This window comes from Motacilla alba, chromosome 11, assembly GCF_015832195.1.
Source record: "Motacilla alba alba isolate MOTALB_02 chromosome 11, Motacilla_alba_V1.0_pri, whole genome shotgun sequence".
Taxonomy (NCBI): domain Eukaryota; kingdom Metazoa; phylum Chordata; class Aves; order Passeriformes; family Motacillidae; genus Motacilla; species Motacilla alba.
This window is the reverse complement of record NC_052026.1, coordinates 12,342,956-12,356,587: the sequence shown is the minus strand read 5'-3', so window position 1 is coordinate 12,356,587 and position 13,632 is coordinate 12,342,956. Positions and strand designations below refer to the sequence as shown.

The 13,632-nt window shown below is 48.3% G+C and overlaps 1 protein-coding gene across 1 annotated transcript in view; it reads right to left on the bottom strand.

Annotated features, from left to right (window-relative positions):
• NECAB2 (N-terminal EF-hand calcium binding protein 2) overlaps positions 1 to 9,856 on the bottom strand; it is a 73,362-nt gene extending 63,506 nt beyond the window's left edge. Inside the window, exons 1-2 of the mRNA XM_038148344.1 lie at positions 9,599 to 9,856; positions 715 to 739 (exon numbers count right to left, since the gene is read on the bottom strand). Coding sequence (XP_038004272.1) covers positions 715 to 739; positions 9,599 to 9,796 — 223 coding nt within the window. The 5' untranslated portion in view covers positions 9,797 to 9,856. The remainder of the gene's footprint in view (positions 1 to 714; positions 740 to 9,598) is intronic.
• Positions 9,857 to 13,632: the final 3,776 nt, after the last annotated feature.

Sequence of the window (13,632 nt, the reverse complement as noted above, 5' to 3'; positions counted from 1 at the left end):
TCCTCTGCACAGCCCTCCCACAGGTCCCTCTGCAAACACACAGAGTTTTGATGCACATTTAATTTTCTTCTTGTACAACAGGGAAAGAATAGATCCTAGCTCTTGGGAGTCTACCTAAAATAAAACTGCTTTTCAGGGTATGGAAAGATCCTGGGATCAGGCCCACTGACTCTTCTTTCCTCAAGCTTGTTATCTTTCCAGTTCTCTCTTTCCAAGCCATTTAACGAAGACTCATCCAGGTTATTCCAAATGTAAGGACTTGGCTGGGCTCAGTGCAGGTGTTCAGCTTTCCCCAGGCACAGCCTGAAAACACACATCAATGTGTGCTGCTCTTTAATGTGTGGGTCCAGACCCTCAGGAGCCAAACTAGTAATATTCCCAAGTTAGGTTTGTTTTGCAAAGCTACTTCAAGCTTACCAAGGGGTGGATCCTCATTTATCACTTACCTGTGATTTATTTTTATATTGTTTTTGTGAAATTGCTCTTAATCTGGTGGATTCTGCCACGCCAACTTGCATACCAGGATCACTTCTTCCCTAAGAATATATTTTCCAAAAAAAAACCCGCCAAAACCTTTTCTGATGTTTTGAGTGTATCAGTGTCAGACCCAGTAAACTGAGCAACATTTAAACACTTGGATGTCACTATCAGGAAAAACAGTAATACTGACAATAGTCCAGTTGAGAAATGTGAAGTATGAATGCACAGACTTACCATTTTTGTCAGCTCTTCTGAAAATCTAGAATTGAAAGAGAGAGAGAGAAACGTGTTTACTGTGTTGTCCAGCATGGGGGTGAAGCCCTTTGCACCAGGACCACCCTCAGCCCCACACACAGGGCAGGTTCAAGTGCTCCAACCCCTCAAGACCCAGTTCAGGGGCTTTACTGAGCTCATCCTCCCCAAGACTCAGCTCGTCTCCCCCAGAGCAACACAAATAACTGGTGGAATAACTGGAATAACTGGTGGAAATGCTTTCAGCACTTCCAGCACCTCCCTCACTTTCACTTAAGAAAGCTGAAACCATGAATCCAACATCAGAAAAAATAAACACACACACAAAAAAAATCCCTACAGCTGTGCAGCCAGTCCAGACAATTTCTCTGGAGTCAATAAAATCTCTTAAACACAGCTCTGCACTTCTGAAAAAAAAATTATTTACAACATTTTTTTTTAAAGCAAGTCTCCTGTGTGGGAAGGAAATTATATTTAGACTTAAAACTACAGTGTGGAGGAACAGCCCACAGAGAGGAATCAAATAGCCATTTCAGAAAGAAAAAAACTGCAATAATGTGTAGTACTGTAGAACTTGCCAGGGAGAAAGAGAGCAGAAACAACTGCAATTTTTTTCACCAGTCTCATCTGAGGAATTGTCCCCTAACACTGACACCAGAATCAGCAGGTCAGTTGGAGGGCCCTTGCTCTAACTGAGTTTTTAACCACACTCACTGATTACACATTCATAAGCTAGCCCCACTTACTTGATGCATATGTATTACTTCAGTTTACATAGTCAAACCCCTTCACAAAAATCCTCTTATGGATCTTTGGGGTCCATCCTCAGCACCTGGTGTCCTTTGTAGGTGGCTGTTCCTCAACCCCCACTTTTGAGTAAGCCCATAACTTCTTTGAGTTTGCATAACTTCTACTTTGTCACCCCTGCAGAGCTGAGCTGCCATCCTGCTTGTGTTTTGCATGACTTCTGCATCCCTAAATTACATCCTTCACCTGCTTCTCCAGGGCTGTGCTGTTTTGCTCTACTGACCTTGCCAACCAAATGCAATTAATAGCAAAAGGCCTGTGCAAAGCCTGGAAACTTACAGGAGCCTGCCAAAAATGGCCACTAGCACAGGTTGGCCATAAATTACCAAAAAATTAACATGCGCAGAAAAGGTAAAATATTCTCATCATCTCTTCAGGCCTGACCCTATTAATTTGAGCAAGAACAGAGATTTTAGTTGTACAAAGAAATTTCCCTGAGGAGGGAATAAAAGCACCAGCAAGACAGATCAGAGTCAGCCATAAAATAGAATCTCATATTTTCTGGGTCACAAAACCATTAAATAAAAAAAAAAATACCGGTAGAGAAATTGCTGCACAAAACAAGAACCCCAAGAGACAAATTGAATTGCAGAATATGCTATTTCACTGAAGATGGCTTAATTAAGGAACATTAATCATTCTTTTGTCCAAAGTCCTTGTGAGGCTGTGCAGCCTGGGGCAGAGTCAAAGCAGGACTTTTTGGTGTAGTTCAGCAGAGGCAAAACCCCTCTGCCTGAGCCAAACCAAAGTGTTGGGAGTCATGGAAACTGCCTGCAAGGATTACAGCTTGTGACCACATCAAAACCCTTCTCATGCTGACCTCCATTTTCTGAGAGCAATTAGAAGGTTTGGGAGGGAAAACCCAACCTCTCTCCACACTTACAGATGTCATTGATGTTAAACTTGGGTTTTGAAAGGCCAGCCAGTCATGGCTTGCCTATGGGAAGAAGGAATAAATCCCAGCAGGACCCCAGCGAGCTGCATGGCTTCAGCACACATCTCACCTGTGCTCAGTATGCCCTGCCCACTGTATGAAATATTCCTCTTTTCATGGCTTGGACACCCCAAATCCCCACTCCCCATGAGCACCTCCACATGAGGCACTTCTCTTCCTGGATGCTGATCATTGCTGGGATTTTTGTCTCATCAACACATCCTTCTGTTACTCTTCCCACTGCTTTGAAACCAAAGTATGACAGCCAGTCTAACACAGCAGGAGCAATGCCTGTCCTAAGGTCCCATGGGAGATCACTATCCCGCTAAGCACAGCTGGCAGAGGGAGAATTGGAAGGCAAAACCAATAGCTAAAATGTAGATTAAAACAGGAGAAAGGCTCAGCCTGCAGTGCTCTGCTCCATGGAGCTGTTTATCTTGCAAGGAATACTTGGAGCAACAGGAAAAAAAAATAAGATATGGAAGAAATGTTTAGAAATTGAAGTATTTATATCCAGCTTCACTAAGTGAATATTTTAGGGCTTTAACCCTCCCAGATACTCCCTAAAGTATGACTGTTAGTAAATGAACATGTTGATGATGTGTTGATGAAAGATCACATCAGCTGTGTCACTTATCAAAGTTTATTTGCAGGATCAAGCTGCTTGGCTTTTTTATTGCTAATGAGCAGGATTTATTCTTTCAGCTTAATTGAACCACCTAAAATTTGCACACATTAAAAAAAACAACAAAACAAACTGGGACACCTGGAGGGAAAAAACAATTTAAGACTAAGTCATCTGTCAGCACAGGCAGGCACTGCATCAAGGTATGAGCACTGGAATGAGCATCGGGAGGCTGATAAAGATGTAATATAGTCTGTGATAGCTTGGCAGTGCTGCCAAAAATGCTGCTGCTGTGAAGCCCCAGGATTTATGTTATAGCTCAGCAGAATGGCCTCCCCCATACAGCCCAAAGACACCCTCTGCTCAGGTCTTGGATTAGTTGTTCCACTGTGGGAAGGAGGTGGTGAGCATTCCATAAGGGAAAGGTGTAAGATCTGGGGATGGAAGGGAAACCACAGCCCCCCACAGCTTCCCATGGGACCAGAGAGCAGACCCACAATGGTGCCAGGCTCCCAGGGTGCTGGGGGCAATGACAGCTCCCCCCAGCTCCAGAAGAAGGGAACACCAGTGAGGATGCTGTGTCATCTCCAGGGCAGAGCTGCAGAGCCCATCCACCCTGCAGCGCCCTGCCGGCTCCCAGCAGCTCCATCCCCACTCAGCAGCAGAGTCACTTAGACTCAGCCAAGGCAGCAGCCCTGCAGGTCAGCTAGAGAGGAGCTAATGAAATATGGATGGAGAAGTGCCCTGCCCTGGCAGGCCCTCGGCAGCAATTGGCTCCCTGTGCCTGCACGTGGCCCAGGACCGTCCCAAGGGCGCTCAGCCTGGCCAGGGATGCTCCTTCCGCTCCATCACCCCCTATTCCCAACCGTGGGGCAGTGCAGGATCTCAGATGGGAAATGAGAAATTATCCACTTCAAGTACCACAGCAGCCATCTCCCCCATCAGCTGTGCTTTGAAGCCATTAAGCAAAGCTCCTGAAGCACGGGCTAAGTCGCACAGTGAGCCCACAGGATGCCCACAATATGGCCATTAACCCATTTCATAGGATTTATACAGGCAATGCATGCAGTTTGCTATCTGTGGCATACTTAACCCATTTACCAGTGGTTTCGATGAATTTAAACACTATTTTCTCTAAAGCAAAGAACTTTTGTCAAGATTTCCAATAGGTTTTCTCTAAACATAGGTTTTTGCTATACTCTCAAACGGCTACTACAGATATTTAACTGCCAGAAGTAAGCAATTCAAAACCCTGGTGGTAATAATAAACTTGGAAAAAAAAAATGATGGCTTCAAATTTAAACATTTAGTTCTGCCTTCTCAAAGCTCCTGGATGAGAACATGCCACACTGGAGGATGCTTAATGAAGGTTTTCTCACGAATTTTATTAAATTCACGATAGCACTCCCCTAAGAAGCCCAAGAATTATTAAAGGTTTGTGGAGTTTATAATCCCTTCACCAGGTTAAGATGTTGATTTAAAATAGGATGCAGCAGAGCTGGAATTCTGTTTTCCATCATAATCTGGGTGCAGAATAGGGGACAAACAATCATGTCTCATGCATGAGGAAAGTCTACGGCTGAGAAGGCATCCAGACACCCACACAGACCTAAAAATATTATTGATCCTCAGACTATGGTCATGCATTCCTGTCCTGGCTTTCTGTTCCTCTCTCTACAAGTCTTGACACTTTTTTTGGAGTTGAGACAAGGTTTTATATCAGGTATGCCCTTTGTTTCTTAAACTTGAGGCACCAGTAGCAATCTCCTCTCCTACAGCTTCTCTCTGTTGCTCTTTCTGGTGAAAATGTAAGAAAATAATGACCTGAAGCTTTGTCACTATAGACTATGTCTTTAAACATCCTCAGGTTAATGAGTGTTCCCCATGCAAGGAGAAAGGTTTTATTTTGTGTTTCAGTAAGGAATATGCCATTGGTGTAAAAATACTGTCCCATCTTCACTGGTTCCCCACAAAACAAGGCTGCTGCAGAGCTCCAGGTCTCTGGGCATTTTCCCACTTCAAAGCAGATCCTTTTTCTTTTTTCCTTCCTCCCCAAGAGAAGAGCAGCTGACACCATGTCCCAACCTCTGCTTTCACTCTTACCTTCTCTTTAGATTTCACCTAGCTGTCCTAAATTAAAGTTGCATGAGAAAGGTAAGAGTTGCAGCTGATGTTCTGACCTGCTGATGCTCAGCACTAAAGTTACTTTTCTGCTCAGCTTCATTTCAAGCACCCACTTGCAAAGCCCTGGAGATCAGAGGAGAAGCGATGGACTCTCCTGTGTGATTCTGTACCTGGCAGTGAGCAGGTCCTGAGCAAAGAGAGCCTGGCCTGCCCTGGCCCTCCTCTCCAGCTGTGCCTGCAGGTACAGCTCAAGGGAAGATATCAAACCATGGATTTCACAAAGGGAGGATACAGGAGGAGGAAAATAGCCCTCCCAGTTCGCTCACAGAGAGAAGGTAAACAAGGACAAGGGAAGGGGAATGAATCAACCTTGGAAAAAACAACCCAACAAACAAAATGAAAACAGAAGAGAAAAGGTCAAAACAGAAGAGGAGTGAGAAGGGATTCCTGGGATTCTTGTGGCTGCAAGGGCCTTGCTGTTAAGGGCTGCACTGGAAATCATGTCATTGACAGAATGGCTGGAAATGGCAGTTCTGGGTGTACATTTGGAAATGCACCACTGGAACAACCCAAATTCTTTGTATCTTCTATCCAGAACCTCACTCAGTCCCATGGGGCTGAAGAAGCACAAACCAGAGTTGGCCACATAAACGAGGTTGCAAGAGGAGCCATTAGAATGAAAGATGGATTTGAAATTATCTTTCTATCAAAGAATAAAAGAATCAGATAAGGGTCAAAATTAGTTTTCAGCAAAAGACAGGGTAGATAAAACAAAAAGGTTCACCTGACCTGAAATGAATGGAACTGTGCTCTTCGGGAGTGTTCAAAATAAAGCCAAAAATCAATGCATTTAGTCCCCATTGGCAAGCAAGCAGGCAGGGAGGCCAGTGCTTCTTGGGGCTCACAGTCCTGCCATGGGGATGCTCATTTACAACCAAGGCTGATCCTTATTTTAGATGCCAAGCAGGAGATGAGCTGTGAACCAGATGGAGCATCTTCAGCTGCAGCTGCTGTGGCTGACCAGGCCTCAGGTGCTCTGGAGTTCACACCTCTGCTGTCAACACAGGCTTTTGGCAGTGACAGGAAAGCAGGGGGAGATGAGCAAGGACAGTAGATCAGCCAGCTCTGAAGTACTCCCAGGCAGAACAACACCTGCCTACACATTGTCTATGCCTCGAGGGCCATCCACCTCAGCTCTGTGCTGTACATGCACTCATTCACACAGCACATACAATCTCACTTTGGCTTACCCACAGACAGCATACACCCACAGAATACATCCCCCTTCTTATAAGCATTGTGACACTGGGGATTTGTTCTTCACTGGAAATGCCACCATCTCCTCTTGTGGGTTGGAGCAGCTCTGTGACAGCTTTTAATACAGGGGGTTTGTCCTTATGGGTGCAAGAAGCATCAGATACCCTGTGTCCATCCACAGCTTGTGCTGTGAGTGGGGATACCTGCTGCAGATTGCACATGCTGCCAGCCCTGAGCCCTGGGCTCTTGCAGCTGGAGCAGACCCTGAGAAGGCACCTGAGGGTGGGCACAGGATGGGAACAGACCCCTTGCTCCATCTCAACCCCTTACGATGATTTGACCACTGTTGTAAGAGCTGACCATTCATTCATCCATTCATTCAAGCTGAACTAGTAAACATTATTCAAGCTTTTTTAATCCTTTACCTAAAAGGCCAGAGGCAAAGTAAAAGAGAAGCACAGAAGCCAGCCCAAAGTTAAGACTGATCCTCCAAGTGGCAGTAGCCAGGCTGATGGCAGAAGACATCTTAGCCCCTTGTTGTGTTTTGTTCCCCTCCAGCCCTCAGTTCAGTCCCACAACAGCACAGTTGTGTTTCTTTGGTGGAAAGAGCACAGGGAAGTTTGTTCTGACACACCAGACACCCTCATGGAGGAGTCAGAACAAGAACACTGGGCATGGATGAATTAAAAGAAAGCCAGAAGAGGAAGAAGAAGTGACTAAGGTACTATTAGTGTCAAAGCTATTTTACTTAATTCATAACCAAGCCCAAGCTTTCCCCTCCTCCCCCAGCCCCCAAGAAACTGCCCACATAGCACACCAGCTCATGGAAACGTGTTAGCTAGACACAAAATCTTACAGGTCTTTTACTTCTTCCTCCCCCATGGAGAAGCCACACTGCTGCATGGCTGGGACTCGCTGCTTCCCCAGCATATCCATCAGCAAAAATGTGAAGGAGTTAAATGGAAAACAGGTTATCATCCCTGAGCATTCAGTGGGATGCTTGTTACTTTCATGCTAACGTGTGAAAATTAAGCTAAATAGGTGTTCCCTGTTTAAACCCTTTGTAGGAAAGGGGGGTCTGGCAGTGCACTTGAAGAGCCCATTACAGCGAAGCCACAGCTTCAATTGGCTTTGCTATTGTGCCTGGAGAAAAAAGGAGAAAATCAAGTTCTAAGGAGGGAGGGGAAAAAAAACCCCTGAGCTCTCAAATCTTACATTTCCAGAATCCATTTCTACTTTCAGCAGGTGAGAAAGGGCTCCCAGTACCATTGTGAAATGAAAAATTGATCAGGAGCTGCACGCCCAGCTCTATTGTACTTCCCACTGAAATAATACAATGCTCTACTGTGTTTCCCATTCTGAAAGTTCATGGCTCTTTTCCTAATCTCAAAGCTCAAAGTGAAAAAAAAAAAAAATCACTTAAAGATAGTAAAAATGAATGGATAAGATACCATTTTGGTGACAAAACACTCCTAACTCAAGAAACCTCTTACATAAATTTAATGTTGCTTCCTAATTTCATGAGTGGTCTAAAACTCAGATTACAAATTATTGTAAAATTTTGGCAATTTCAGGACAGATTAAAAAAACAAAACAAGACAAAACCAAAACAAACCCAAACAATAAAAAAATAGAAATAAGCCCCAGGAAATCCCTCCTAAACAAGTTAACTTAAAAGACATAAGGGTGTGAGTTGCACTTGTTCTTTCTGTTTCCCCTGAAGCGCATTTCCCCAGCCTGCAGCTGCCCACCTGCCGGCCCCTTCCCCGGGCAGGATCTCCCATCCATCCATCCTGCTCTCTGAGCTGCTTTTGGCAACCCACTAGAGACAATGGCTCCTCAGGGAACCAAAATGCCTCTCAGCTCAAGGTGCTCAGAGATGGAAGAGTTTCAGATTCCCCAGCCCACGCCAATGCCTACGGGTTCAGCAAATTATTTACAAAGTGTAAGGGCTTGCCTTGAAGAGCTACTACTGCCTATCCTACTTCTGAGGAGAGCATGAGTTATCCTTTACTACAGCCAATGCTTCAGTAGTTTATTTTGCATTCATTACTTCTTTTTTATTTTTTTTTTAAGCTAGGAGATAGCAAAACAGAGGATCCATGTGTTTAATTACTGGATGCTGCAGAAAGACTGTAATTACACCATTTGCACTCTGGCTGATTCCACCCCACTCTCCCAATTCATTTAAGTGCAAACAGCCTCGGTAGCTCCCTAATCAGAAGGTCTATAAATACAGCAATCGAGGCACTGAGCACTTCCCTACCAGCCCCCCCCAAACCAGGATTAAGGATCTACAGTGCATCCTCATCCCAGCTGGTCCAGGGGATGCAGGACCTGGGGAAAAGGCTGCAGAACCTGGGGTGCACGCCCACGCTCAGCCCGTCCAGAGGGTGCAGGGAGCAGGGCACCCCAATGCCCAGCCAGCCCGAGGGTTCAGAGTCCTGCCAAGGAGAAGGGCACAAGCTGCACCTCTGTGCCCATCCGGTAATACAGGCGCGGGGCTCGGGAGAGGAAGCGCAGCACCCAGACTGCACCCCGTGCCCGGACCGGTCCAGAAGATGCAGAGCCAAGGTGCACCTTTTCCCCAGCTGTCCCAGAGAGTGCAGGGCAGGGGGACAGGGGACCCAGGCCACCCCGACGGTCTGGGCGGTGCAGCATCGGGACAAGCGGGGGCAAGACCCGGGCTGCAACCCCATAGCCTAGGCAGCCCAGGATCTGGGAAGAAGTTGGTAAATCGGGGCACCCCTTCACCCAACGAGCCCGGGAGATGCGGGAGCTGGGCTGCATCCCATGCCGAGCCGGGCGGGGATGCAGGATGCGAGGAACAGCCGCGATGCCGAGCCGCCCGCGGGTGCAGGATCAGGTGAGCTCAGAGCCGGGCTGCAGCCGCCTGCTCAGCTGCTCCGGGAGCTGCTGGACCCGGGACATAACAGCGATCCGAGGGGCTCGAGCGGGTGCGGGACGCGGGCAGGAGGCTGCGGGACACCCACGCCCACCCAGGTGGGGATTGCGAGAGCCGGGCTGGAGCCGGCAGGACCAGGGGAGCATCCCCGCTGCCGCGGCGGCGCGGGCGGGGGCAGGCAGGAGCCGGGATGCGGGATGCAGGGAGCACTCACATCGAGGATGACGGAGGTGCCCTTCCTCTGGGCGGCGGCGGCGCCCGGGGCGAGCAGCTCCCTCTCGGCGAGGCCCTTGTCGCCCATCCTGCCGGCCGCCCAGCGCAGCAGCCCGTCCAGCCCGCGCAGCGCCGGCGCCGGCTTCCGCAGCAGCTTCTGCACCCCGGCCCGGCAGTACCGCGCTGCCTGCTCGCACATCGCTCAGCCCGGCCTCATCCCGCCGCCGGGACTCCCCCTCCTTCTCCTCCTCCTCCTCCTCCTCCTCCTCCTCCCACAGCCGCTCGGCGGGCAGCGGGCGGGTCCGCGGGGGACGCTGCCCGAAGAGCAAGGGGGGAGTTTTGGGGTGGGGGTAGGTCAGCCCCCCCTCCAACACAAAGCACCTTTTCAGGGATTTTGTGTCTAAAAAGACTATATCGGCGTTCTCTCCTTCCACAGCCTCTCTGTACTCACGGCAGATTTTAGCAGCTCTTTGTGAGGGCAGAAGAGAATGAATTTGTTGCTAGTAAATAAAACTTGCCCCCGAACCCCTATCCCTCCTCCAAAAAGTCCCTTTTCAATGAATTGTCAGCGATTCCAGGTAGGCAATTGCAGCATCTGTGGCTACAGCACTAATCACAGGGCTCAGCTGGAAAATACTCCTAACCCTGTAATTCTGTATAGTGAGAGTATTTATTTGACACTCCTGTGCTCAGCTTCAGCCTCTAAATCAGCAGGATTTAGACTTGCAGTAGAGGCAATAAGTCTTCTGGACAAAATGGCACTAGATAATTTCATTTCCCACTCCACACCTGAGGAGGTGCTCCCAGTTTGAGTTCAAACCCAGAAAGGCACCAAAGCAGGAGAGCTCAGACCCAGAAACTTGGAGGCTTCCCAGGAGTGCTGGAGTAGCCACTGGCTCCAAAGGGCCTTTCCCCTTGGAGGAGGAAAGGAGAGTCTGCAGCAGGCAGACCTTCTCAGAGGCAGCTCTAGAGGAGCTTCATGACCCAGCAGGGCCCTGTCCCAGATTTGAACACCTCTGTCACAGGAGCCAGCACGCCCAGCACCCCTGCAAGCATTGCACACTTCCCACACAGAGTCCTGTGCCTGAGCAGCAGCAGGATCACTCCAAAGGGCCTCACCAACCACTGCCTTCAGTGGAACAAACAGCAGCAAAGGGTTTCTTTCAACAGAGCTTGCACATTGCAGTTCACCAGAAGCCAGACCCCCAGAAAAGCTACCCGGAGGAATAATTTAGCTGCTTCTTCTAATTCCCCATCTTTATTCAGGTAAATTGGGGTGAATTTTCTATGTTTGAGGTGACAGGTGGGGAATGTGCATTTTCCTCTCAGCTGCTGCTCAAAGAAAAGCGGGTGGGAGCCCAGTTCTTTCTGCTGGAGTACATGGAAAATAGCTGGAAGCTCTTCAATGCCTCTTAATCAAATGAGGCACAGAGAAGCCTAGCAGTAGGTCAGGACACCCAAGGGCTGAGCCCCTCTTTCACCAAGCTCTCGCCTTTCAGGGATTCCTTCTCCAGCATTGCAAAACTCACAGGGGGAAACAGAGGAATTTCAGGGGTTTATGATGGCTTGTGGAGCACTTCAATGGCTCTGTGCTCTTTCACAGGGACAGAGCAGTGTCCAACCCAACCATCCCTCAGTTCCCAATCACATCTCACAGCAAAGCCCAGCCAAGCCACATCTTGTCCTCCTTGCCATGAGCTGGTGCCAATCTCCTGTGCCCCTCACAGTCATAGCCACTCTTCCCTTTTGTACTTGTACAATGCTCAGATTATTCACATTCTTCTTTCTCCTTTAGACATCCCTCCACTAAGTGGCTGCTTCAGACTGTATTGATCACACCCAGGTTAGGATTACTATAAATGCTTGCTAATTAAAACTATTGACTGAATAAATTTAGAAATAAGGTTCTTTGGATTTTCCTTTCTATTTGCCATGAAGATTCATTACTTGGCTTTGAAGTTTGGGGCTATTTCTGTGCTTTTGTCAAAAACAGTTCTTGCTAATGTCAAAACCAGCTCTGTGGCATTTAAATACTCATTTTTCCTACTAAACAGATCGAGATAGAAAAAAATTCTGCCATTCAGACATTAGGAAGAAGTCAACCATTGGCTGTGTTACTCAGGGCTATTCCCTAGTTCCTGGAAAAAGTGGGAAGATTGTTACTACTGACTGGTACTACTGACTGGTACTACTGATCTGAGCCAGGTGAGGAAACCAAGGGACTCTCTGCTGGTGCCAGCCTATGCCACACCACAGCCAAGGGTGGGGGCAGAGGCACAGACCTCACGGTGAGCTCTGTGTGCCAAACTCATCCCCTGCTTCCTGCCAAGGGAGAGGGGACACTGCCTGTCCTGTGCAAAGAAACTCAACTGCAGCCGGGGCATCAGCCAGCCTCTCCCACCATCCTGTGCTGCTGCTCATGGCACTGACCCCAGCCACCCACCAGGGCCACAGGAATAAACCAAAAACCAAACTAGTGATGGACAAGGGCAGACAGCAGGGTTTACTTGCCTCTTCAGCTGCAGCTCCTGGGCATCCAGCACACTTACTGCACTTCATTAAAGGTGGGGAGAGCTGGACCACCAGCAGCTGCTGGCTGCCCTGAAAGCTTTACCCATAATGCAGATGCTGAGTGGCATAGGAATTAAGAGGAGAGAAGGGAGAGAATGCAACTGAAAAGCACAGTTAGATGCAGGCAAAGTGCATCCCTGGGAAAGCAGCAAGCATTAATTACAGCTTCTGGTAGGCTCAGCGTGGTCAGGCCATGAAGGGCCAAGGGCAGCACAGCCACTGACCTGCTGGCATTTTGCTTCCCACGCTGTGCTGCAGGCACAGAGCTCCAGCCCTGCCCAGCAGAGGAAGGCAGAGCTGCAGGGAAAAGGAAAGGCAGCAGCAGCAGCTGCACCTTCTCCACCCTGACATTTAACACTGAGCCTCCCCACTGCTGCACTGGCCGGGCACACGCCTTGTTCCTGACCTCTGCAGTGTTATAAATGATGGATCAGTTGGACAGGAAGGTTGTTAGAGATCAGACCTCTTCCCTCTCACTCCCAGCTCCAGGCTTAGGAACTCTGAGATCTCAAAAAAGAGAATTGGCAGTCCAGTTTCTAGTCCGACCTTGACCTGACAATGTGTTTTGCGTGTGCATTTGGAGCTCAGCACGAAGCACAGGTTTACTTCTCCCACTGGCAGTGTTTGTTCTGCCAGCTTTCATATGGGGCTTCTTCAGGTGCTACAGCCAGTATTTTCCAGAAAGACTTGGAGCAGGAGCACAAACCATGTGCTGTAATTTCAGATGAGAGGCCATCTGAAAAACACGAGGGCTTCTCTGAAGGAAAGGTCCAAGAGGAGCAGAAGTCCTGCCCACAGCCTGGTGTGGGCAGAGGCAGTGGCTTTCATCTCCCCTTTGAGTTCTGCCTTCTCCCCCCGTCCATCTGCACCCAGCAGGCAGCTTTATTTAATTAAAAACTTCCAACAGGCAGGACCTGCAGCCTCGCTTGGTGCAAAATGTCACAGATGACTTACTAATATTTACTGATGATTGAGGTTAATGCAACAGTTCAGTGGCAGGAAGAGGAAATGGCAACCCTGTCACAGAGATGGGAATTTGGCAGAGCAACCTTGCTCACCCAGCCTGGAAGCAGAATTGACACTTTAGTCCCCCTATCAACTTATGTTTGTAATATTGTGGCATGCAATCACCAGGTGACTCTGTCAGAAAATGTATATCCCAACTTGAAAATGCCACTCTGCCAACAGCACCACGGTAACTCCCCAGTGTGAGCTGAAGAGGATCAAGAGAGACTGTGTCCATGTGCAGTGTGCTAACTCCTGAAAACACAACCAAGCCTCTCCCCTCTGCAAGCTGAAGGGAGCAGAGCTCATGGTTTGGTAGCACAGCTTGCCCTCACCACTAATGAAGTGTCAAGTCCACCTCATCACTGGGATCACAGGTTTCCGACCCAGGCCCTGCAATCTGGGATAGCAAAAGCTTCAAATGCACCCTTTTATGTTGGGTTGATCTTAAAGAGCTAA